This window comes from Taudactylus pleione, unplaced genomic scaffold (assembly GCF_031769625.1).
Source record: "Taudactylus pleione unplaced genomic scaffold, aTauple2 ptg000217l, whole genome shotgun sequence".
NCBI classification, from domain to species: Eukaryota; Metazoa; Chordata; class Amphibia; order Anura; family Myobatrachidae; genus Taudactylus; species Taudactylus pleione.
The window spans coordinates 5,467,503-5,495,205 of record NW_028284619.1 but is presented as its reverse complement, the minus strand read 5'-3'; the positions used below and the strand labels follow the sequence as shown (position 1 = coordinate 5,495,205).

At 45.7% G+C, this 27,703-nt stretch overlaps 1 protein-coding gene across 4 annotated transcripts in view; it reads left to right on the top strand.

Moving 5' to 3' along the window:
- LOC148517433 (ficolin-2-like) overlaps nucleotides 1-26,664 on the top strand; it is a 40,575-nt gene extending 13,911 nt beyond the window's left edge. For 2 of the 4 annotated variants that reach the window (XM_088478705.1, XM_088478704.1), the window contains 6 exons: nucleotides 1,849-1,881; nucleotides 13,312-13,439; nucleotides 21,364-21,493; nucleotides 21,752-21,891; nucleotide 23,070; nucleotides 26,417-26,664. In XM_088478705.1, the coding sequence (XP_088334831.1) occupies nucleotides 1,849-1,881; nucleotides 13,312-13,439; nucleotides 21,364-21,493; nucleotides 21,752-21,891; nucleotide 23,070; nucleotides 26,417-26,664 (680 nt within the window). Of the gene's footprint in view, nucleotides 1-1,848; nucleotides 1,882-4,539; nucleotides 4,549-7,185; nucleotides 7,212-13,311; nucleotides 13,440-21,363; nucleotides 21,494-21,751; nucleotides 21,892-23,069; nucleotides 23,071-26,416 lie in introns of all 4 variants that reach the window. The other 2 variants (XM_088478703.1, XM_088478702.1) reach the window with 2 other exon arrangements.
- Nucleotides 26,665-27,703: the final 1,039 nt, after the last annotated feature.

The following is a 27,703-nucleotide window of genomic DNA, read 5'->3' as shown; positions in this document are numbered from 1 at the left end:
GGAAATTAGAAACTGAACTGCCACATGTTAGTTTTTCCCACTGTGTCACTTAGCTTAGTCAGCCAGCTAGCTGGATGCAACCTTTTGGCCTTAACTATATGAGGCAAATAATATTGTGAGGTGGTCAAAATTGATTGGAAATTACTGGAAATAAATGTTATTGAGGTTAATTATACTGTAGGAACAAAAACAGGCCCATTTTATGTGATTTTAGCTGTTTTTATGAGTTTTTAAGAAAAAATCCAGATCCAAAACCAAAACACAAAAAAACAAAACATGGAGGTGAGGTTTTGGCAAAACCAATCCAGATCCAAAACCAAAACACGAGGGTCGGCGCACATCTCTAGTTGTAATACAGCATCGTGTTTTGGTTTTGGCAAAACCACCCTCAAGTGTTTTGGTTCGGATTTGGTTTTGGCTTACTTTAAAAATGTATAAAAACAGCTAATATCTTTTAATTTGGACTTTTTTTTCCTTTAGTATTATTAACATCAAGAACATTGATTTTCAGTCATTTCCAGTTACAGGTGCAGGACTTAAATTCAATCCAAAACACACGAGATAAGGTTTCTAAATCCGAAATGTGAGAAGACCGGAGCTGGAACTCGGTTCCACAAATGATTCCGAACTGGGACTCGATTCAACTCGGAAGCCCTAAATTCGGGTGTGTTTGTATTTCAGGAAAACTGAACCACACATCTCTAGTTAGAACCACCATATCAGAGACACCTTGAAGTTGCTGGTGGCTTAAGAGTCTATTTACAGTACTAAGACTTGGATGGAGATAAAGTGGATAGAGATAAAGGGTTCTATTTACTAAGCCTTGGATGTAGATAAAGTACCAGCCAATCAGCTCCTAACTGCCATGTTACAGGCTGTGATTGAAAAATGACAGTTAGGAACTGATTGGCTGGTACTTTATCTCCGTTCGCCTTATCTCCATTCAAGGCTTAGTAAATAGATCCCTTTGTCATATGTTTGCAAATATATGTAATGGAGATCTCTGCATTACTATGACCATATTTGTAAATCTCATTTACTGGTCCATTATAGTGTGCTGGAGGAATTTTGCAAGCACCTGTAGCATACATGCCTACTCTCCCAGGGAGTCGTGGGAGGCTCACGATTTTTCGGGTAACCCCCCACACCCCCAAAAGAGTAGGCATATATCCCGCATCCCGCCCACTTCCTAGTTAAGTCGGCAGGATGGGGAGATTTTAGGACACATTTGTGGGTCCGTATGCAGGGGGCGGAGCTAAATGGTGTGAATCGCGTCATTTAGCCCGCAAATCGCTGGCTTTCCAGCAAAGGGGTGGGGCCTAATGACAGCTGAAGCCTGGCCCCGCCCCCCAAAGCCGAGATGACCGGGCTGCTCCCGGAAAAGAATGAAAAGTAGGCAAGTATGACCTGTAGTGCACCAATAAATTGATTTAAGCAACTTGCCCTTTTTGTGTATCATACATACTGTACTGTATACATGTCCCATTTGCAGTTTTTAGCCACCCTTTGGAGGTTATTTATATTTGGGAGCAATACCAATTGCATTGGTGAGGACAGATCGCACACAGGTCCTCCTATCAAAAATGTTACTCTTCAGAAGTGTCCACTATCTAGACTTACTAGCCTACAGTTGAGTATCACATTGCCTAAGAGAAGAAAACAGAAAACATGCACTGCTCCACATTCTGCTGCATATATGTACATTTTCATTACTATCCATTATTTGCAAACAGTTTAATTAAATATAATTGTATGCAGTTTTGTATATTGCCAGGAAGTTAATAAAATCCAATAGCATTTACTGAGAACACTGTGCCTGTCATACTCATTAATATGTTTCCCTTTTAGGAGAGAAAGGAGGCACCGCAGAGTCAATTTATGGTAAGTGGAAGTCTTAAGGGAACAATGCATTTGGAACATCCTCATATCACTACAGCAAAGTGCAAAAGGTAAAGGATCAGATCTACCATGTTGTGAAAACCCCTCTCTCACTCTCCTTACTCCCAATCACCTCTGTCATACATGCCTACTATCCCAGAATGGCCGGGAGGCTCACGAAAATCGTGTGGCGTTCCCGGCTTTCCAGAAAAGAAAGTAAGTCTCCCACATCCCCCTCTAACCACCTGCACCCCCTCCCCACCAGATGCTCACAATCCCCTGCAGCCGCCCACTTACAGTGCACAAGTGGGAGGTCTGGGGCAATTTGCGCTATATCACGTCATCATAGCCCACGCTCTGCTATACAGTGCCTGTGAACTCGACACTGAACAGCGGGGGATGGGGCTTTGATGACACTATTGCGTTGCCATGCTCCCCACACAGCCCACCTATGCCCCTCCTATGCCCCCTCTAGGCTGTCCTTGCTGCCCCCTTCTGGAGGAAGGGACAGAAAAGTAGGCAAGTGTGATCTCTCTCAGTCTACCCCAGTCCTAATAGGAAGGAAGGGGTGTCGCAGGTGCTGTCAAAAGAGTCATTAAGGTGAAAAGAATAATAAGTTTTATATATATATATATATATATATAATATATATATATTATATTTAAAATAAAAAATAAAATGTTTTGATAAATAGATATATAAATTACAATTAATAGAAATACTAATAAAAATATGTTGTTAAAAGATTGTGGGTCTAATTCAGAGATGGACGCTAAAAGGGATCGCTGCTGCGTTTGCGTATGCAACGCAGCTGCGTAAATATGCTAATGTTTGCAAAGATCACTTGAGAATAAAGACACCCGCTGCTGCCTTTGAACCTGTGTGTGACGATGAATACCTGGGTCAATATCGGTACCATCGATGCACATTTTGCATCGATGGTACCGATGCAAAGTCTGCTGCTGAACAATAGTACAAGAGGCAAAAGGTTATGCCAGTTTGAAGGCGCACATTAATTTTAATATGGAAAAACTTAACGTTTATTAAATATACATTAAAAAATCCCTGTAAGGGACAATAGCCAGCAAAATATTGCTGAAAGATTATAGATAATGATAGAGAAAATAAGTTGGAAAATGTGTAATAAAATCAATTAAAATCTAGAGAATCCCAGCTGTGTGTATTTATTTACTGATTCGTCATTGAGTATATTTCAAATATTAATACTGTGCTTGCAGTCACCACAAGGAGGGAAAGGCAGATATATGAGTGATTTTGTAAACTATCAGAAGAGAAAACTATTAATGACTTGTCCCGGATGTTCTATGAAGGTAGTAGTATTTCCCTAATGATATGTGGATTTGTCCAACTATTAAATTTAGGACATTCTCCATTCACTGTTAAATAAAGTCTCTGTTATTAATAATATGATCCTATGATACTCTTTTCCTTAATGGTGCTAATTATTCATCATCTCTTGTTACAATGATATTTAGCTGCAATAAAAAATATAAGAAAATTCCTTCTGCTACTGCTTAGTGGCAAACTTCTGACTTTAATCACCCCCTTGGTTAATATTCTGATCTTTATTAATGTCTGAGTCACAGTCTGTGAAAATATCTAATTCACTGTTCTTAATTAGTATCGTGGAATCTCTCACTTTAACCTCTATGGATGTTATTCCTGTATGTTAAATTAGGGCTTTGTGAGGAGCGCACATTGGCCCTCATTCAGAGCCGCACGTTAACAACAGTACGCTCGTTGCGCTCCGATGTTGACTAACCGCGCATGCGTCGGTGTTACACTGCGCATGTGCGTTTTTTTTTTCTCTCGTTCCTAAAATAGCGTACAGGAAGTGACATGTCAAATGTGATTGACAGAACAGGGCGTTTTTGGGTGTTGACGGGGGTGGAGATGAAAAAACGCAGGCGTGGCGAGGCGTTTTTGAGGCGTACATACATTAGCAGATGCGAACGTCAAATGTGTTCGGACCGTCTCATACGTCACTGAAACATCCGCTTTCCCTTCAAAATGCTCGCACAGCTTAGGGTCAGGATTACTCGACCACATTGGCGATGGCCTTCTCCTCCGTCCCGGGACTCCACGATGGTGCTGCGATTAATCGCGGCTGGTCAGTAAAGTAATTAGTGTTGGATTGAAATCCGGCTTGGTATGTGTTTGGAAAGCAGTTTATTGGGATAGCACAAAAGCGTACGCAGGTGGAAATCAGAGCTGCTAATGTCATGATTACACAATCAATTAGCGTACATTTTTGGGGTTTTATTTTGGCCACAATTTGTTGGTTATGGCCTATTGTAACAATAATGTCATCATCTTTTAATTAGCTCCCCTTTTTTTTGGTTTACTGTGGAATTTGCATCGCTATGTGATTTTTGAAACGTTCCTTAAAGAGGCCTTTTTTTTGTTTTAAGAGGGTCAGTTTTTGCCTTTAGGGCCAGGATTAAATGTAACCCATTTGTACAATAATGTCACAATACAATCTCATTTTTTTGTTTTTAATTTATTGTTTAAACACAAACAAATTGGCCTAATATTTTGTTGCCTTTTTTTGTGGCAAAGATATTTGTTCAAAAAAAAAAAAAAAACCATAACTGCTAACATAAGCGTAAATACAAAATTTAAAAACATTTCACAAGAAAGGAGAGGGAAGTTTTGACCAGAAAGGAATATGAGCCAAGCACAGAAGGAGTGTGGGAAAAGTCGCCATTGCTGTCACCGTTTTCTCGCCCGTTTGGCTGGGTGAGGGTGGGCGCCAGACCGGGTCCGGGATGCCATCGGGCTGGCCTGTCCAGAGGCAGATGTTGTGGCCTCTGGACTAGGCACAGGGCTAGGCACATTTGGAGGATTGGCTGATGTTGTGCCAGAGGTGGAGGATCCGGATGTTCCGGCAGGAAGGGAGGTCGGCTCCACCATGTGCTGGCGAACGAGCTGCTCCAGGGCATCGGCGATGCGGATGTTGGCCCTGGTATTTTCCGCCAGGCCCTGACCAATGGTCACGTTGGCCGCAGCATTTTGCTCCAGGGCCTCAGCCACCCGTATCAGACTGGCGTCCATCCTCTGCAGAATCTCCGTATGGCAATCCGATTTAAAATTGAGTTCTGTGAGGAGGCCCACTGCCTGCGAGGGGGCACGCCCTGGACTGGCTTCTGCAGGGTCCTCAGCCGGATGTACTGGTTCCTCCCCTGCAGAGCCAGCAGAAATTCTGCGGCCAAGGCTCCCCTCTGGAGCAGACTCATCCGCCTCTGTCTCTGTTAGGAAATTTGCGAAAAGACTCACATTAGAATCTACATATTGGCACAATAGCATTTCAGAGTTGGTGACATCACAAGACTTACCTTGGCCAACATGAGGAGCCGCAAAGTCTGGCATGTCCGTATCCATGTTGGACACGCCAAACACCTCCACAGCCTGCACACACCCCTGTACCATCTCTTCTAAGTCTGTCAACTCCAATGACACAGGGGTGGGACCCCCACCTGTCCCCCTTGCATGCCTAGCCCTGTCGGCAAGTTTTTGCTTGAGACGATATTTGAAGTCTGCCCATCTGTGGAATGAAATTGGAACCATTATCCTTTTTTTTACAATGGGGTTTGTTTATAGGATGGGAAAGTGTTTACTTACCGCCGTTTGACATCCCGGGCTAGACGGACATAATCACCCACCCTATTGACAGCAACGGCGACCTCCTCCCACATTCTCCACTTCTGGCTTTGGCTCATATTCCTGGCTGCCTGGGGCAGGATGTCAACGCACTTCTGGATCAAAACCTCCATCTCCTTGCTTGTGAAATGTGGCTGCCTTTTTTTTTTGGCAGCTTTGGCGGGTTGACTGGGGCCAGCAGTCTCTTCCATGTCATCCTCCTCACCTATTTGGGTAAATATGCAGATTTAGCCACTTCACAACTTGACCAATATATTTGTTTTAAAATAATCATGGAGACAAAATGCATGAAGGCCTTACCGCCGGATTTTTGGCCATTGTTTCCCTGGTCTGAAGCCATGTTTCTGCTTCCAGAATGAAATCAACCAGAAATTCAATGTGATTTCGTGACGTATTTATACATGCGTCCTTTGTTTGCGGCCGCATCATTGATTGTGCGTCCCTATGATTCATCCTTAATTTGTGCGGGAAAATAAACACTATTTATGGCTTGGTGTGTGTGGAGTCGAGGTGGGGTTGTTGGATTGTTGGCGGTTAAGTTGTTTGGATTTGGTTGTTTGCGGTTGGAGGATTTGGCAGAGTTGGTTTTTTGTTTGTTTTTGCTACAGTTCTTTTGTTTTTCCGTTCGCATTTTTTTCCTTTTTTCCACATCCTTTCCTGATTTGGTAAGTTTTGTGCAGTCAAATTTGTGGCCAATTGGTGTCTACTTCTGTTTTTTGGTTAGCTAATTTTTTTAACACTAATTTCATCTTTTTTAGTTTTTTTTGGCTTTCGGACCCAAAGACCTTTTTTTTGGAAATCTTATATATTCGAGTTGGGTAAGTCCATTTTTTGTCTTGCATTTGCGAACTAATTACCGCATTTTTGACAGTTGGTGTAGTGACTTGCATTTGCGAATTAATTAACGCATTTTTGACTGTTGGTGTAGTGACTTGCATTTGCGAATTAATTACCGCATTTTTGACTGTTGGTGTAGTGACTTGCATTTGCGAATTAATTACCGCATTTTTGACTGTTGGTGTAGTGACTTGCATTTGCGAACTAATTAACGCATTTTTGGCGGCTTATTCATCATGTAAACCAGTTTTGCTTTTCCCTTTTCCATTTTTGGGGTCCATTTGAACCCTATTTGACGTACGGTGTGCAATGTCGTTTTCATCGATGGCCAAATGTGTGTTTCGGCTATTTTCTGTGTTGGCTTGCAACAATTTGAAAAAAAAAAATTCACCCTCTAAATTTTTGAAGTCTCATTTTTGGCTTTTTTACAGTTTATACGTATCATGACAATACCCCGGCATGTAAGCAGCTATGGATGGTATCAGAAAGCTAAGTTGTTTTTTCTTACTTTTGGGGTGGCTCAAAAGCCTTACATTGTAAACTTTGAATTTCAGGTAGATCTAGGGCGAATTGTTCTGGCCCTGCTCCCGGAAGACGACCAACCTCAAACTCGTCCCAGGCGTAGGCATCGTAGGCATGCAAGGCCCCAGATATTTCGAACACGTGTCACCCTTTTTGGAATGCCCGATGATGAGGTTTTAAGACGCTACCGTCTACCTCCCAAAATCATCATAGACACTCTCTCATTAATAGAAAGTGATCTTGAGCGGCAAATTGACAGTCCAACAGCAATACCACCACTGACGCAATTTATGGCGGTGTTACATTTCTGTGCCTCAGGATCGTTTCAAACAACGGTGGGAATAGTGGCGGGCATCTCCCAATCCTCCTTTTCCAGGATCCTGAGGGCAGTGATGGAGGCACTTTTCAAGCACCTCCATCATTTTATTAAAATGCCTTTGGATATGGGTGCCCTTAGTGTGGCCAAGGCCAATTTTTACCAAATAGCTGGCTTCCCACACATCATAGGGGTTGTGGATGGTACTCACATATCACTTCAGCCTCCAGCACGGCTGGAGGCAATATTTAGAAACAGGAAACACTATCACTCCCTGAATGTAATGGTGGTATGTGATGCCTCCCTCCAGATCCTGTCCCTGAATGCTAAATTACCCGGAAGTGCTCATGACTCCTTCGTCATCCGGCAATCAGGGATATGGCAGAAATTAACCAACCTACAAGCTGGTGATGCGTGGCTTCTGGGTAAGTGGAGACCTTTAGTACATAACAATGTTAAGCTTGATACACAGTGTTCCTGATGTGGTCTATTTTTGTTCACAGGAGACAGTGGATACCCTTGCATGTCCTGGCTGCTCACTCCTTATTTGGCTCCCACACCAGGGCCACAAAGTGCGTATAATTCCGCACTTACAGCCACCAGGCAAGTGGTGGAGCGCTGTATCGGCCTTTTAAAAGGCCGATTCAGATGCCTCCACCGCTCTGGTGGCGAGCTCATGTATGTGCCGGATATGGTGTCTAAAATTGTGGTCCTGTGTGGGATATTTCACAACATTGCCATAAGGAGTGGTGTCCCAATGCAGCCAGAGGATGCCTTACCTGAGGATGGCCCCCCCGAGGTTGGTCGAAGGTCAGTATGTGGGGGGGCCATACGCAATGATGTGGTGGCCAGATTTTTTAGGTAAGTTTGAACAAAACTCCAGTGTTTATACCTAATGTGTTTGTGTTTGTTTGCGAACATCTAATTTATTTTTATTTTTCTCACCATCTTCTGTTTGTTCACATAATCTTTGGCACTCCAACGCTCACTACTTCCTGCTACCCTTACCAAACCTGGATCTGGTCCTTTTGGGCATATATTCTGGAACCCATATCGCAACGCCATGTTTGTGGAATCATGTTGGCATGGTCCTTCGTCAACCAGTTCTTGATTTTGTGTTTTTATTTAATTATTTCTTGGTATGTGTTGTATTTGAATTTATCACTGTGTTTTTTTTTTGGGAGTGACCACTTTGTTTTCTCTGTTATGTTGTGAATAAATGTTTGGAGAGTGAAATGGTCTTCCTTTTTTGGGACGTTAACAGCAAGTGTAACCAGGTTAACACAAGTTACATTTGACTAAGGGGTAAACCAGTACTGACGCCAGTTGAGCTAAACTGAAATATGTTTTCAGCTTCCCAATCCACACCAAAAGGAAGCCTGGCCCAACCTTGGGATTTGTAAGATTGGCCTAAGCAGCTTGCGCACCAAGTAGGAACCTGGAAAATGTAGAAATATGTAATTGACACTACACCCAAAAAGGGAAATGACATTGTTACTGTTATGTGTTTCTTGTGTCTGTTTGACATACAAAGACAAAACACAATCTAACTTTTAAAAAAGGGAAATCCTTGCAGGAACAGTCTACTTATGTCATGCTAAACTATCTTGGTTTGGGTTTTTAAAAATGAGCCACAACGTATATTTGTCTTAATAAATTTAATTGGAAAATATAACAAAAATAAAAAAACTACTGCCGAAGGAGGCCAGACAGCCGGTCGAGGGCCACCAGAATGCCGATGACATGTTGGCGCATCTGCCCCACAACATCCGCCACCTCTTGCCGACGCCTCTGTTCCTCTGTGGGTGAGAAAAGTGTGTGGGTTAATACAACAATAGGGAATCCACATAAAAAAAAAAAAACACAACCAAATCACTCCTAAACCCAAACCCAAAAAAAAAAAGGGGGGGCTGGCAAAAATACAAGGCCTAGGTACAAATTCCCACAGGTATGATATGTGTATGTTTAAATCACCAGGAAGAGGTAAAGGCAAACCTTCACAATCACCAAAAGTCAAGCCACAAAAACACGAAGAAAGGCACGACACATGATTACATACAAACAGTTTGTGCTTTAAAAAAAAAAAAAAAAAAAACATACCGGGAGACAAAACGGGAGCTCCGGGCAAACCTTCATGATCTCCTCGGAGGATCCGTCATTACCCAAAGAATGGGGCGGAGTTATGATGGACTCCGGGGAGGGGGTAATTGGAAGAGGGGTGGGTGGAGGAGAGGGGGAAGTGGGACGGAGGGGAAGGAGGCCCGACATTTCCGGGAGAGGGTCTGGGAAGGATGGGGAGGAGTGGGGAATAGGGAAAAGATTTGGGGTGGAGTGTTGGCTGGGGGTTGGGGATAGTGGCCGGGAACGCCGTCTGGACGGACGGTGACGGCGGAGTCTTGGCTGTCCCCCTAAAATATGTCAAAGAAATTGCGTTTAGTTTATGGACAAATCCGGGCAACCAAACTAAAAAAAAAAAAAAAAAAAAAAAAAAAAAGCCAAATAGCAGTAGAATTAATAAATCAGAAATAGAGGGGAAACATGCACACGCAGATATGAGTACAAATAATAAATAGAACAGACAGGAAAACATGCACACGCAGATATGAGTACAAATAATAAATAGAACAGACAGGAAAACATGCACACGCAGATATGAGTACAAATAATAAATAGAACAGACAGGAAAACATGCACACGCAGATATGAGTACAAATAATAAATAGAACAGACAGGAAAACATGCACACGCAGATATGAGTACAAATAATAAATAGAACAGACAGGAAAACATGCACACGCAGATATGAGTACAAATAATAAATAGAACAGACAGGAAAACATGCACACGCAGATATGAGTACAAATAATAAATTGAACAGACAGGAAAACATGCACACGCAGTTTGCCCCACAAACACAAACATTAAAACCACAATACATAACACTTACTTGCCAGGATCTGCATGCGAAAGCATGCCAGCAAGCGGGGCGTTCGCCGTTGCAGGTCGGACCACCTGCGCTCCAGCTGCCCGATGTTGCGGCGTGAGCCGAAGGACCGCAGGCGGGACCGTGCCTCCGCATACGCGGAGCGCTTCTGCCGGTTGGTCATGGGTTGAGGCTGGCTGGTGATCCGGCGATCCATGACCTCCGTAAGCACCAGCAGCTCGCGCCTGGTGAATGCGGAGGCTCTCATGATGGCAATGGTGTTTTTCTTAAAAATCATTTTTGATAAAGTGTGTAAAAATTTTCTGATTGGCTAATGTATTTTGGAAATTAACAGGAGCAATTTTATTGGTTAGTGTATGAGTCATGTGTTCGACAGGGCCAGAAATCTCTGGAGAGTTAGGATAGGCTTGATGCAGTGACATGCGTAAGCAAATTTAAATAAAGAAATGAACCCAGGGAAATATGCGGGGATCCACAGCAATAGTACAATTGTTTAATTGTGGTTCACATGTTTTTTGAACAATAAAAGCGAATGTTTCATCCGTACGTATTCTGCGGGTAAACACAAACACGGACAAGAGTAAAGTTTCTTGCATTGTGTTGAAAAAAACAAACAATTAAGCTAATTGATACATTGATTGGCATGATACGATTGATGGAGGTAAGCAGAATAAAGGAGCAGGTAATCGACATCTGACAAGGCCACTTCCTGTTTATACTTGTGCGTGCGTTCCTTTCAAGCCATTTCGGGGATGTACGCTCGCTATTTCGTACGCTCGTTAGTTAGAGGAGGGGTCGTCAGAGTTTTGGGAGGAATTTTAGATGCGAACGAAAATACGAGCGAGCCATTGAATTTAAATATTTTTGTACGTACGCCTAACGTACGTGCGCCCGCTTGCGAGTGGGTCTGAATGAGGGCCATAGTTCCTACACTGATCCACATCAATGTCCTGATCTGCAGGGGGTCTCTAAAAATTATTGCTATATTAGCATTAGAAATCTCTTTCTGCAGTCTTGATGGTTATCTTTTGTAACTGCATTCAGAGCATTCAAGGTTAAGATTTAGCAACAATGTAGTGTTGTCCAGGGGGTGTAAGTGCAAAAAAAAAATATTTTTTTTCCCGTGTTTGTGTGCGCGTTAGCCACACGTGCATCAACAAAGTAGCGGCGTCAAGCATGCGCCTGTGTCATAAGTCAAGGGACGGCTGGTCTGTTGTAGGGTGGTGTAACCCCCAAAGTGCCCCCCAAAATTAAAACATTTAAAAAGTGTTTCTTTTTCTGTGTTTGTGTGCGCGTTCGCCGCATGTGCATCAGCAAAGTAGCAGCGCCAAGTATGTTCTCTTTGGGGTCTAGTTTTTCAAACTGCCATCCTGTCTGCCACTGCAGTATCACTCCTAGATGGGCCACGTGTTTGTGCCGCCCACTTGTGTCGCTTAGCATAGTCATCCAGCTACCTCGGTGCAACCTTTTGAACTAAAAACAATATTGTGAGGTATGAGGTGTTCAGAATAGACTGGGAATGAGTGGAAATGAAGGTTATTGAAGTTAATAATAGCGTAGGAACAAAAAAACCCCCAAATTCTGTGATTTTAGCTGTTTTTATGCTTTTTTCCAAACAAATACAGATCCAAAACACAAAACCCAGAACCCAAAACACAGAAGGGTGGTTTTGGCAAAACCAATCCAGATCCAAAACACGAAGAAAGATCCAGATCCAAAACCAAAACACAAAAAGTGGCCGGTGCACACCCCTAGTCCACAGTAGTTATGCCCCCTGTTGTAGTGCCCCCAATAGTAATCCCCCAATAGTAATGCTCCAGTAGTAATGCTCCTTTATAAATGCCCCCAGTAGTAATGTCCCCCGAGTATTGCCCCCCAAGTATTGGCCCCAGTAGTAATGTCCCCTGAGTATTTTCCAGTGGTGATGTCCCTCGAGTATTGCCCCCAGTAGTAAAGCCGCTTGCACAAAAAAAACCCTGAATACTTACCTTAAGCCCTCTCCCGCCTCTGCTGCCGTCCAACTCTGGTCCGCTCGGCAGCTCTTCTGCACTATGGGAGAGACATCATGTCGTATCTCCCATAGTGCACTGCGGGAGCCGGAGGCCGGAGCTCAAGAGTGCGCTCCGGCTGCAGCCGGGTGCCCGGCAAATAAAGCCTCCCTGTGGTGCCGGGCTAAGGTGGGCCGGAGGAGACGCAATTGGTTTCGTCTCCTCTGGCCCACTTTAACCCCGATGGGTGTGGGGGCCCTTTACGTGTGGGGGCCCAGAGACGACTACCCCTATTGCCCCCCATTAATCCGGCCCAGCAGATCCAGGGGGGGCAGGTCGCAATCACTGCAATCTCTCTTCCTCCTTCTATCAGGTGAAGGCAGAGGAGAGCAACCTCCCTGTACTCACTGCAGCTCCACACACAGCAATGTGTGCTGGGCGTTGCCACAGGGTGGTGAGGGGGGAGTCGCAGACCCGGCCACCCGTCGGGGCCCTTCACCAAGCCTGGGCCTGGGTAATCCGTACCACTCCCCCCTCCTTTTGGTGCCACTGCATGCGGATGTTGAGAAATCCCCAGCCAAATAGTGGAGTACTTGTGATTAGGACCTTATTGGAGCCAGAAAAGTTATTTGTGGATATACCAATATTCCAGTGATCCTGCAGTAAAAGAGTAGTCACAGCCTCATAAGTATATATATATATATATCCAAGCCCAATGGAACATTATCCTAATGCGTTTCCCTGTACCAAACAGCTTCATCAGGGGAATTATCTAGCATAATAATCATCCATGTCCTTCCTGCTTACCTCTGCCACCAAATCTGCTCGCAGCACCCGGGCTTTTAATTTCTAATTTAGGTCACTGATTTGAGCTATCCACGAGGGATGCCACTGCGCCAAGTCTGAGGTCTAGTTTAGCATTACAGTCCTGCAGATTTGATTTACTCGCCAGAACTCTGATTAAGCCCAAGCCACAGTCTACAATAGCAACCACAGCCTTTTTCTGTGGCAATGCTGGCGATGGGGGAGATATAAAAGTGGCATTAAGGAATCTTGCTCTTTACTATATGCGATCATCCAGTCTGGTCTTTCAACTCAAACATTAGTCTTGTCTGTCTAACCATTTACTGAACGCTCTCTTCCAGCTGCTCGAAACTGCAAGGATCTGCGGAACCTGGGGTCTGTCCTCAGCGGATGGTACAAAATATATCCGGATGGTGTTAATCCTCTTACAGTCTTGTGTGACATGGACACAGATGGCGGAGGATGGATTGTAAGTGAGAATAGATCTAAATTTTGATGTGAGATTTGAAAAACCTCAAGCAAAGGTAATGTAAAGGGGTGTCACTAGTCACTTTTGTAATCGGTGATTTCATTGAAGTCATTACTTCAGCATACATTAGGAAAACCGGAGTAATATAAGGAATAACCACTATCCCCCAATACCTGGCACTAATAATAATTAAATTATTAAAGCAGCAATACACCCAGAGAGCTTGTGAGGGCTCACATCTACAACAATAAATTAAAACAACAAAATGGTGATGCGCTAATCAAAAGGGTAATGTTCTCAATATGGCAGAAACAAGAATTCAGGACACCATCTGTTTAAATCAATACATTTTATGTTATAAATACGTATACATCAATATCTAAAAATGAAACACAAGGTTTCTCATTAAAAGTATATAACGCTGCTGACAGAACTTTGCAGAGTGAGAATATGATATGGACAGCCTCAAACACAGAAAGAAAAATATTAATTACAATCAGTAACAGACTGTTTCAAAATAATATCAATTTGTCAGTGATCTCACCACACAAAATAACATATTACGGAGTCCCGATAATTATGTGCTGGATGGATGAATAAGTCTTCCTGTTACTCACATCTTGGGTTTTACTCCTAGTTGTTTGGTGGAAGTATTTTAGCCTTCAGATAATTGGAACCTACATGCACGTTCCCAGGGCCGTTGAGAGACTGGCCAGGCCCGGGTAATGGAGGGGGCGTGGCCTAATTGTGGGAGGCGTGGCCACGCCCCCTCAGAAAAAAAACCGATCAGTTGCGCGCCGGGGAAAGGGGCTCTGTAAGACCCCCAGCCCGGCGCTAAGCAGGGGGGGGGCACGATCAGTGTGATCGCTCCCCCCCACAGCCATAGGAGACTGCTCTGGCTGCTGCAGCAGCCGCGAGCAGTCTCACACAGCAGCCCAGTACAAGCTGTGTGCTGGGCTGCTGTGAGGGAGGGGGGTGGCGACGCCGGTCCCCCCTAGCAAGGCCGTGCAAACTGTACCCGCCCCCCCCCCCCTCTCGGCGCCCATGCACGTTCCTGTTGGTGTATGGAGCGTCTGACATCTACAGTCCCTCAGGCTGGATGTCACTGATGATCCTCCGAGTCTCCGCCTAGACCAAAAGCGGGACCAGCACTGATAAGTGATTATGGCTCCAATCTCCGAATGGCTTTATGATGTCACTCACTGCTGATAAAAGGAGCTCTTGGTCTCTATAACAGCTGTAACAGGAGACCAATAGTGTCCTTTTCAAGGCTCAGTTCTCAGTATTATCAAAGAGCTCTCTGATAAAGCTCCCATTAAAGGAGCAAAACTAGTCTGAGATATACCTGCCAGTGCTGACAAACTGCAGAGTGACATTGCCTTGTTTTCTGGAACTTGTAGCAGTTGCCGCTGTTCAGTAAAGTTTGTATTATACTGAGAATTGAGCCTTGAAAGGACACTATTGGTCTCCTGTTACAGCTGTTATAGAGACCAAGGGGTAATTTACTAAAGTGAGAGTTTTTAGAAGTGAGTTTTAGAAGTGATGTTGCCCATAGCAACCAATCAGATTCTACTTAACATTTAGCTAACACCTTCTAGAAGATAATAGCTAGAATCTGATTGGTTGCTATGGGCAACATCACTTTTAAAACTCACTTCTAAAAACTCTCACTTTAGTAAATTTACCCCCAAGAGCACCTTTTACCAGTGGTGAGTGACATCATAAAGCCATTCGGAGATTGGAGCCATAATCACTTATCAGTGCTGGTCCCACTTTTGGTCTAGGTGGAGACTCGGAGGATCATCAGTGACGTCCAGCCTAAGGGGCTGTAGATGTCAGACGCTCCATACACCAACAGGAACGTGCATATAGGTTCCAATTATCTGAAGGCTCAAATACTTCTACCAAATAACTAGGAGTAAAAACCCAAGATGTGCGTAATAGGAGGACTTATTCATCCATCCAGCACATAATTATCGGGACTCCGTAATATGTTTTTTTGTGTGGTGAGATCACTGACATGTTGATATTATTTTGAAACAGTCTGCTACTGATTGCAATTAATATTTTTCTTTCCGTGTTTGAGGCTGTCACAAGCCACCGATGTGAACGCCAGGCGACCGTTCGCTGAACTCCTCCTACTGGATGTCCATCATCCTTGGTCAGATCTGGATTGGCTCCTGTGGCTATTTCCTTCTGGCTGCTCAGATGCTGGTTATAGCGTTTTCACGTGTTTCTGGTTCTGGAGTAGTCTCCTGTTTCAGTCCATTATCCAGTTTCCCTTCCTGCTATGTATTGCTCCTGCCGTTTGTGTCATCTAGGCGGCACAGTCCGCATACCAGCTTTCTGCCATTTGTGTCATCCAGGCGGCACGGACCGCACTCCAGCATCCAGTGTACGCAATCAAGCATACTGACGCTTGTGCTAACCCAGCGGCTCAAGTCGCACATCAGCGTCCAACGTACGCAATCAAGTGTACTGCCACTTGTGTCAACCCGGTGGCACAAGTCGCAGACCAGCGTCCAGCATATACAATCCAGTGCACTGCGCTTGTGTCAACCCGGCGGCACAAGTCACACGACAGTGACATCCTGACAAGATTTATCAGCCCTCAAGGCTGCTACACGGCCATAGGCCGCATCTTGCTTCATGACCCAAAGGCCACATCTTGCCAAGGGTTATCAATCCTCAAGGCAGCTAAATGGCCCAAAGGCCACATTGTGTTTCACCTCACCAGCCCTCAAGGCTGTTTTATGGCCGCAGCTTGCCAAGTGTTTCAGCCCTCAAGGCTGTTGCGGGACTAATCCTTGTAAATACCTTAATTTTCCTAACACTGTCCATATCATATTCTTACTCTGCCAAATTCTGTCAGCAGCGTTATATATACTTTTAATGAGAAACTTGATGTGTTTAGCTTTTAGATATTGATGTATACGTTTTTATAATACAAAATGTATTGATTTAAACAGATGGTGTCCTGAATTTCTGTTTCTGCCATATTGGGAACATTACCCTTTTGATTAACGCATCACCATTTTATGTTTTAATATAAGGAATACTTATAGATATGTGTAAGGGGTCATGTCTACATTCAGAATGTTGACACCAGAATATCAACATGGACAAAATGTCGACAGCCAAAATGATGATATTCATGTCTACATAACTTTAGGAATAGAGATAAGCGTTGGAGCATTTTTGCTGGATTTGGATTTGGCTCTGATTCGTCGTCCGGTTTAGGATTTGGAATAACCAAACCCAGGGCTGCGATCAGAATTGTGGGGCCCGGTACTGACAAAATAGACAGGACCCCCCCTTGGGAGGATGGGGGTGGAGGTGGTGTGGAGCTGTAGATAATGTGAATGGAGCGACAGCAGAGGTGGAGCATCAATTGGTGCGGAAACCAGTCGTTTCTGAATGTCGGACAGCAGTTCTCCATCGCCTTCAGCATAGGAGGAGGATGTCAGAAGATAAAGAAGAGAGAAGTGGAAGATAAAAGGGGGTGGTGGGATCAGGGGCAGGGCAAGAGGAAAGGTGGGAGGTGGGGGCAATATATGGGAGACCAGTGATGTCTGGATAGAAGGGCTGTAACTGGAGGGTCACAGGGAGGACCAAGTGGGGATGCAGGGCAGGGAGTGCTGGACCTTGGCAGCACAGGGCAGGGAGGGGAGGACTGGTCCTATTGGGGGCACAGGGATGACTAAACATGGTGGTGGGGGGTGGCATAGGGCAGGAAAGGCTGGACCTCAATGGGGAGGTACAGGGCTGGGAAGGCTGGACCTTAATCGGGGGGGCCACAGGGCTGAACATTAATAGGGGCACAGGGCATGGAAGGCTGGACCTGGGGAGGCACACATCTGTGAAGGCTGGAATTGGGGAGGTACAGGGCTGGGAAGGCTTTGACCTGGGGAGGTACAGGGCTGGGAAGGCTGGACCTTAATGGGAGGGGGCACAGGGCTGAGAAGGCTGGACATTAATGGGGGGCACCGGGCATGGAAGGCTGGACCTGGGGGTACAGGTTGAGAAGAATGGACATTAATGGGGGGCACATGGCTGAATATTAATGGGGATGTGGGCACAATAGGCAGCATTAAGAATGTTTACCGGATAAAAGAAAACCCTTCTTGAGAGGAGGTGGGGTGGGTCTGATACCAAGAGATCACCTACTGCCAACCTTCAAGTAACCAGCCCCAGCACTGCAGCATGTCACTGCAAGGGATATACAGAGAGAGGGGAGGCCAAGCATTATATGAGGATAACAGGCCAGGGACATCAGGAGAAGCCGAATAACCAAATGTGTGAAAATGACAGGATGCAGCCAGACCAGGGTGCATACACAGAACTGCCATAGCAGCTGCACCAGAGAGCCAGATCACTACACATCGCAGCATACGTTACATTACAGCAAGAAGATGTGGGTTACAGTAGTAGTGACAAGCAGCGCTCTTACCCGTAGCCTTGCAGTCAGCACAGTACTTGTCATCGTCCCGCAGCATGTGGGATAGCCAGGATAGCCTCATGCTGCTCCTTATGTTTCTTCTGTGCCTCCCTCTCAGAGCAGGTGGTCATGCCTGCCTACAGCGGAGCGGGATACATGTGACTACCTTGGAGCCGGGCGGTAAGACAAGTTGCGAGGCCCCTCCTCATTGCCTTCCATTTAGAGAGCTTCTATTGGCTCGCGGTCGTCACCATATTATAAATGCTGCCAGCACAGGATTTCCATACCCATGTGAAGTGCCCACACTGCCCAGAGCAAACCCACACCCTGCAAGGCTGCCACCCGGGCCCCCTCTCTCTCCGGGCCCGACACTACATTCCCGGCAGTCCCCCCCTGATGGCGGCCCTGGCCAAACGCCGTGACACAAAAAAGCTAAAATCACATAATTTGGGCCTTATTTTGTTCCTAGAGCACAGGTTCTCAAACTCGGTACTCAGGACTCCACACAGGTCACGTTTTGCAGGTCACCCAGCAGGTGCACAGGTATATTCATTACTCACTGACACATTTTAAAAGTTCCATAGGTGGAGGTACTGTAATTATTTCACTTGTGATTCTGTGAGGAGACCTGGAAAACATGCACTGTTTGGGGTCCTGAGGACCGAGTTTGAGAACCACTGTCCTAGAGTATTATTAACCCCAATAACATTAATTTCCAATAATTTCCATTATGGCCACCTCACAGTTGTGAGTGCTTTTACGCACATGGTCTGGGGTTCTACAGTGTACTGGGGTGTACGCAGGACAGTACAAATACAACATTTTATTTTTATTTTTTTTAAACTTTTTTTGCTGACAAATATGGAGTCACACAGTGAACGCAGTTGGTGGGAACTGCGGAATCAGTGGAGCACCTCTGTGATAGATTTAGACTAATTATACTAAGGAGACTGGATACGGCTTGTGGATGGACACAGTACAGCCACTTAGATGGACACAGTGACAGCACCACAACCCCTTAGAGATGGACACAGTGACAACACAGCCCCTTAGAGATGGACACAGCAACAGCAGTACAGCCCTTAGAGATGGACACAGCCCCCTTAGAGATGGACACAGCCCCAGCAGCACAGCCCCTTAGAGATGGACACAGTACCAGCAGCACAGCCCCTTAGAGATTGACACAGCCCCAGCAGCACAGCCCCTTAAAGATGGACACAGCACCAGCAGCACAGCCCCTTAGAGATGGACACAGCCCCAGCAGCACAGCCCCTTAGAGATGGACACAGCCCCAGCAGCACAGCCCCTTAAAGATGGACACAGCACCAGCAGCACAGCCCCTTAGAGATTGACACAGCCCCACTTGAACACCGCAGAGAAAAGTGCAGCATGCAGAAGCGTGACTGGACTGGAGTGAAATGGCGCAGTCCCAGCCGTTGCTCCTTACATGGAATCTGATGCCCTAGAAGATGGACACAGCTCCAGCAGCACAGCCCCTTAGAGATGGACACAGCCCCAGCAGCACAGCCCCTTAGAGATGGACACAGCCCTAGCAGCACAGCCCCTTAGAGATGGACACAGCCCCAGCAGCACAGCCTCTTAGAGATGGACACAGCCCCAGCAGTACAGCCCCTTAGAGATGGACACAGCCCCAGCAGCACAGCCTCTTAGAGATGGACACAGCCCCAGCAGCACAGCCTCTTAGAAATGGACACAGCCCCAGCAGCATAGCCTCTTAGAGATGGACACAGCCCCAGCAGCACAGCCCCTTAGAGATGGACACAGCTCCAGCAGCACAGCCCCTTAGAGATTGACACAGCCCCAGCAGCACAGCCCCTTAGAGATGGACACAGCCCCAGCAGCACAGCCCCTTAGAGATGGACACAGCCCCAGCAGCACAGCCCCTTAGAGATGGACACAGCTCCAACAGCACAGCCCCTTAGAGAGGGACACAGCTCCAGCAGCACAGCCCCTTAAAGATGGACACAGCACCAGCAGCACAGCCCCTTAGAGATGGACACACAGCAGCACAGCCCCTTAGAGATGGACACAGCCCCAGCAGCACAGCCCCTTAGAGATGGACACAGCCCCAGCAGCACCGCCCTTTAGAGATTGACACAGCCCCAGCAGTACAGCCCCTTAGAGATGGACACAGCCCCAGCAGCACCGCCCTTTAGAGATTGACACAGCCCCAGCAGTACAGCCCCTTAGAGATGGACACAGCCCCAGCAGCACAGTCCCTTAAAGATGGACACAGCCCCAGCAGCACAGCCCCTTAGAGATGGACACAGCACCAGCAGAACAGCCTCTTAGAGATGGACACAGCCCCAGCAGTAAAGCCCCTTAGAGATGGACACAGCCCCAGCAGCACAGCCCTTAGAGATGGACACAGCCCCAGCAGTACAGCCACTTTGAGATGGACACAGCCCCAGCAGTACAGCCCCTTAGAGATGGACACAGCCCCAGCAGCACAGTCCCTTAAAGATGGACACAGCACCAGCAGCACAGCCCCTTAGAGATGGACACAGCCCCAGCAGCACAGCCTCTTAGAGATGGACACAGCCCCACTTGGACACCGCAGAGAAGAGTGCAGCATGCAGAAGCGTGACTGGACTGGAGTGAAATTGTGCAGTCCCGGCCGTTGCTCCTTACATGGAATCTGATGCCCTAGAAGATGACATCCAAGCCTGGCGAGTGGCGGGAAACCTGGAGCCAGGACTCGGATTAAAAAGTTCAGAGTGGTCCTCATTCAAGGTGATCCGGACTGCTCATCTCTACTCTAGAGTAGGCTTACCGTTACAATCAGTTGAAAATGCTATGTTGACATGCCGACTGTCAACATACACAATGTTAACATATGTTGTGTATGTCAACAATTAGACCATGCCAACATTCTGGTGTCTACATTCTGAATGTCGATATACGGAATATTGACATTTTGTACCACACTCTTGTATTGCCACAAAACTCCTCTCTGACTTCCATACAGAAGGTCTATACAGATTATAGTAGTGAGTTCAGTATTCCATATTTAAAGCCTCCAGAACTGAAATGAAAATTCATCCAGTATGTGAAAGAAGAGAAATTGTACTGTGCATGTCCATTCACCAAAGTGCCAGTTAGTCTGTTCTCATCTTCAGACTAGAAAGCCTCAAATCACACAACATAGTTACCCTGAAATGAAGTTGGAAAATGCCACCATCCTTATTTAAAACTTAATTTACTTCACCCTGCCTTCCCCCCCGGAATTTCTGCAGGAGAGAATTGCAGGTGGCCAGCATGAGGCACGGGACAAAATGCATCATCATAGTCCTTCCCCCAGTGCTACGCTTGGAAATGGGTAGGATGTGGAAGGGTAACCTGGCCTTGGGGAAATCCCAAAAGATTGGGTGCCTCATGCAAGTTCTGGGAGAGCTGGTGGGTATGCCTTATTTTATTCTCTGGGATTTTCCAAGGCTCCTACAGTAAAACTGCGTTAAACTTTAGGTTTTCCAGAGACGATACGACGGCACTGTAAATTTTTACAGAGATTGGGATGACTACAAGCGAGGCTTTGGCAGCCAACTGAGCGAGTTCTGGCTAGGAAATGATAACATTCACAGTCTGACATCTTCAGGTAACTGACTCATTACCATACTGCTGTATTTATTGGTTTGTACATATGGAATAGTGTTGATGGCTCACAAGCTACTGTGCAAAAAACAAGTCTCAGCATGCATTGCCAGTATATGGGTGCTACAAGTTTCAGTTGGCAATGCCTTCAAGAACTTGTTAGGTTGCCTACCTCTGGCCTAATGTAATATTAAAATTATGATTATCCACCAGTGTCCTATATAGCAACCGTGTTTTCATTTGTATGTGTTTAACTCTTCAGGAACCCATGAGCTTCGAGTTGATCTGACAGATTATGAAAACAACTATAGTTTTGCAGCTTATGCTTCCTTCTCCTTGTTAGGGGTTGAAGTCAATTATAAGCTGAACATTGGAGCTTTTACAGGAGGCAGTGCAGGTACAGTAAATGTGTTTTTTATTCCATATTATATATATTGTGATAGGATCACTGGTAAAGTGGTCTGTGGCAGGGACATTTATCCCAGATTCCTGTCCTATGTGTTTAAAATCCCCAGGAGAAAGTCTGCAGTGTAGCAGGCTTGAGTTTCGGCTTTTTGAAAATCCGGTTTGGGACCTGTGGGTTGTGGCTGAGAGGAGAGGGAGGGCTCCACCCACGGCCACTCCAGGTTTTGGTTCTCTTAGCCTGGTAACAGGCTTGTTAAGGTTTCCACCTGAGAGTGGCCAATATAAGCCTAGTGTGTTGAGGGCTGATTGTCTCACCTGGGAGAGCAGACAGGGAGTTTGCTCAGAGACACTTGGAAAACCTATCTGTGAGTACTGTACTGTGCTTTGTTGCTGGCGAGGGCATTAGGCCCTGCCAGGTTCTGGTAGTGAGGGAACTACCTGTGAAGTTAGTGCCCCGACAGGGCTAGGATTTACGTTTATGTTTTCTTTGTGTTTCTGACATTGTACAATAAAGACTGGCGCCGACCAGCTTGTACTTGCATCCAGACTGGTGTGCTGCTTCCATGCTGCTGTGTGTGTGTGTAAGGAAGGAGTCCTCTACCCAGGAGAGGGACCCCCTAACCTAACTGTGTCACAATATATATATATATATATATATATATATATGTGTATATATATTAGGGATGTGCAGGCTCGGATAGGTTCGAGTTTGCACGTGGAGTTCGGATTTTTCCCTCCAAAAAAATGGAACTCAGAACGAGGCAAAACGTCATCTTACATGGACGAACATCATCATTCCTGGACAAAAGACCAGGAATGATGATGTTCGTCCATGTAAGATGACGTTTTGCCTCGTTCTGAGTTCCGTTTTTTTGGAGGGAAAAATCCGAACTCCACGTGCAAACTCAAACCTATCCGAGCCTGCACATCCCTAATATATATATATGTGTGTGTGTGTGAGAGAGTGTATAGGGACAGTGTACAATAAATAGTGATTCCCTCAATCTGAATTAAATACATTGGTAATGAATTGTCAATACATAAATAAAATGCATCTAGTGCAATGAGTGATCATGGGTGTAATATAGTCAGAAAGTCACTGATCCTTGATTTAAAGGCAGCAGTAGTCTTCTTGGGGTCCGTTTGGCCAACGGGTGGGGTGGTTCTGTAAAGAGGGTGAAGAAGACATGCGCCTGATAGTGTAATATTTTGTGTAAATTAGTTACCGGTGCTCAAAAATGAATGTGCGTACCAAAAGGAAAATCTTTTAAGCTTATCTGGAATCCAGAAGTGAGTGGTCCACACTGGATGGAATAAATGGGATGTCGTCGGCTGGTTCACCTTATAAAGAGCTCATGAGGGAGAAGATATATATATAGTGTAGTATTTTCTTAAATCGATAATATAATTATAAATAGAGGCTGCGTACCAGATAATGCTAAATTAATAGCCTGTAGTATGTCTTATTCCACATATCTCCTAGTACCCTTTTTCAGTCCCTCTCTGGAACATATGTAATCAATATACGTGAGCTAGATGCAAATGATCCCTCGTCATTACATTCAAACACAGGTTTTATTGGGTACAACAGTAAAGGGAGACAGTGTATGGCCCAGGCTCTCTATTCTTTGGACACTTACGTAAGAGGACTGGGTACCATTTTAAAAGATAAGCACAATTCTTACCTTTTTTTTTATTATTATGTTCCATACACTGTTCCCATTTCTATTATCCAGTCCCACTAACAGGGTACTCTGAATGAGCAGCTGCTAGGTTTACTTCTCTGTATAGGCACAGGCATAAGAGTGGTTTGTATAATTATATATACAAGGAAATAATTAAGATGATCAGAACACCTTTTGAATGTTTTTTTTTTTAATAATATATACATATACTATAATAATGCAAGTAGATCACAGCAGCCATATTACTATTAGAGATGTGCGCCGACCCCCGTGTTTTGGTTTTGGATTCGGATTCACCTTCATGTTTTGCTTTTGGGTTTGCAAAACCACTCTCACGTATTTTTTAAGCAAAATAGAAAAAACAGCTAAAATTGCATCATTTTGATCTATTAGCATGAAATCCAAAACCAGAGTACGTTTTTTAAATCCGAGTTCTGATCCGAGGGAAGATCCGAACTGGGACTCTGTTTGACTCAATACCCCGAAGTGATTCCGAACTTGGACTTGGTTCAACTCATAACCCCAAACATCTCTAACTACTATACAGTGGGAAAGACTCACATACAATAAGAAGCGCTATTCATCATCATCATCATCATCATCATCATCATCATCAGTTGTCGAGCACCCACAAGTATCTGACTCCAAGCAGCTGCACTGTTTTCAGCAAGACACTTTACACGCCTCCTCCTTCCTCAGTCCTGTCCCCTTTAGCTAAGTGGTTGTAAGTGTAAAATATGCGTCAGTCAAGATGGAATAACAGGCCTGATTCAGACCTGTTCGCTAGTAAGCGATCGCTCGGGGCTTTGCAAAGTGCGCATGTGTAAACTAGGGTATGCAATCAGGAAGCCGACTGCCTAAATACCAGCAGCCGGCTTCCCGACTGTCATATCCCGGCAAGGGTGAAATGCCGGGCGTCTAGATGTAGACGCCCGGCATTTCCCCGACGCCAGGAGACCGGCGCCCGGCATCCCGATCGTAGTGATGCCGGGCGCCGCGAGCGGACAGCCGCGGGGGGGAGGGTTAGGTTTAGGGCTCCCGGGGGGGGGGACTTAGGGCTAGGCCCCCCCCCGGGTAGGTTAGGGTTAGGCTAGGGGGAGGGAGGGTTAGGGTTAGGCACCCTGGGGAGGGACTTAGGGTTAGGCACCCCCCCAGGGGACTTAGGTTTAGGCAGCGGGGAAGGGGGTGGTTAGGCTTAGGCACTTAGAGGGGGGATTAGGGTTAGGCACTTGGGGGGGAGGTTAGGGTTAGGCACCCCTAAGGAGGGTTAGGGGGGTAAGGTTAGACAATACTTACCTATCCACGATCGGGATTTCCAGCGCTGTCGGGCTTCCGCTGCTCGGAACTCTGCTGATGTCGGGCTGCCGCTGCCGGGAATCGAACCATGCGGCCAGCGGTATTTCATACCGATTCCGTAAACTAGTACGAGTGATGGAAAAGCAATTGATCATCCAGCAGAGACTGCCCAGCTGATTGAGCGACAGGTCAAGCCATTTATGGGTGGTAACAGGGGCAGGCCACTAGAAACGGGGGAGTGTAAATGTGAACGCAGGCGTGCCTGACCGAAATATTAATTATGCACGCCGTTTCAGAGGCGTTTCAGAGGCGTGCATAATTAACTGGCAGCGTCAAAGAACACATCACCTGGCTGGTTTTTACACTGAGATGCTCGCAGTTCTTGTGGTAGGGTATAGTCCAACGCAAGCGCTGCGAATGCTCACGATGGTACCCGATGTACAGATGGTTGCATACACTTCCTGGAGATGACGTGTGCAAGTGGGCATCTTAAGACAGGCTGGGGGGCGTCTGCATACCCAAAGTGAACGCACGCCAAGACATGGTGGGCATGCTTATGCCTTGCCGTGCGATCGCCTGCCTTGCTGGGTGTGTTCAGAATTTGCATACGCTGGAAGCGAGCATACGCATCTAGCGAACGGTTGTGAATCAGACCCAACATGCGCAGAGTCCCATTGTGCAAATGTCCACTTCAGAGATTTTTAGGGGTAAACTTACTAAAGTGAGAGTTTTTAGAAGTGGAGATGTTGCTTTTAGCAAAACATCAGATTCTAGCTATTATCTTCTGGGTGAATGTAGTCGGCATCCTGGCGTGTGGGATGCAGGATGCCAATAGTCTAAATACCGGCGCTGAAATCCCAACAGGCTGGGATCCTGGCCCCAGTATCCCGACTGCCGGCATCCCGAAGGTGAGTAGCGGGGGTAAGGTGAGGGTTAGGCACCGGGGTTAGGGTTAGGCACCGGGGAGGGGGAGGGAGGGTTAGGATTAGGCACCAGGGAGTGAGGGTTAGGGTAGGGGTTAGACTTACCTTATATTCTAATGGGTGTCGGGATTCTGATTGTCGTGATGACGCTGTTGGTATTCTGACCAGCGGCACCCCAACCACCGACAATCCATACACAACCCCTTCTAGAAGGTGCTAGTTAAATGCTAAGTAAAATTTGCAATGGGCAACATCTCCACCTAAAAACTCTCACTTTAGTAAATATACCCCTTATATCGATCTTTGTATACTGTTCAAATGTATGATCATTGTATGTTAATAGATAAAAGACATTTCTTTCGCATGTCAGATTCTCACAGGAGTATAAAATGCTGATATTATCACCTGCCAACAAGTAGAAACCACTAATGCAGACTCTGAATAATAAAAGAAACACTTATAAAAATCACCACATTTTGTTGCCCCCTAAAACGTGGTGTTGGAGACAGGGACTCAGCTTGCCACGTTATTGGCTGTAAAACAGGGCAAAGACGCTTACGCAATATAAAAAATATAATAGATGTGTTAAATTCGGATGATTTTTTTTATTGTATGCAGGTGACTCTCTTAGGATTCATAACAACCAACCCTTCACGACGAAAGACAGGGACAATGATATGTACGGAAGCAACTGTGCAATTGCTTTTAAAGGAGCTTGGTGGTATGAACAATGCCATGATTCCAATCTGAATGGATTGTATCTGAGAGGGAAACATGCCAGCTACGCAGATGGAATTAATTGGGGAAGTGGCAAGGGAAAGTATTATTCCTATAAAACAACAGAAATGAAGTTTCGACCAGTTTAACTTGCAATTATACAGTGTGCTAAATTGATCTCTTTCGTTTGAAATAAAGCTTCAAAATATTGTTTTGATATATTTTATGGAATTATCTATAGAGTACTGGCACCTGAGAATGTTCTAGTGAGATCTGTACAAAACAGTCTATGCTAGTGACCAGGGATGTAAGCTTGGGTGGAGAAGGTGGAGCTCTTGACCAGGGTGCCAGCACCAGCTAGGGTTCCAGCTGGGGATCATTAGTACACCCCACCTTTTGTTATTAATAAGACTGCTTGGAATAGGTGGCAATAAGACTTCCCTGGGGAAAGAGCAATAATAATGAGGGTCACATTCTGCCTTGCCATAGGAGGCACAGTTCTAAGTTCCTATGCATTTGCTGTGCCCCCTGACCTCCCTCTGATCACTGATATTCTTCCACCAGCATGTGATTACTTTCCTGTTCCTCCTTCACCACTGGTGACCATATGCTCCTCCTCCTCCACCATGATGATCATACGTTATTGCTCCTCCTCCACCAGCAGTGATCACATCATGCTGTTTACATCCTGCTGGTCCTCCTCCACCACCAGTGATCACATTCTGCTGTTCCTCCTCCAACATAGGTGATCGTATTCTGCTGCTCCTCCTCCTCCACTGATGTTAATATTACAGTGCTCGTTCTCAACCACAGGTGATCACATCTCACTGCTTCTTCTCCACTGCAGGTGATCACATCCTGATGCTTTTCTTCCACCACCAGTGATCACATTTTTCTATTTCTCCACCATCACTTGTGGTTATATCCTGATGCTCCTCCTCCACCATCTGAGGTCACATCCTTCTGTTCCTCCACCATCACCTGTGATTATATTCTGCTGCTCCTCCTCCACCACCTGTGGTCACATCCTTCTGTTCCTCCACCATCACTTGTGATTATATCCTGCTGCTCCTCCTCCTCCACCACCTGTGGTCACATCCTTCTGTTCCTCCACCATCACCTGTGATTATATCCTGCTGCTCCTCCACCACCTGTGGTCACATCCTGATGCTACTACTCCCACTGGTG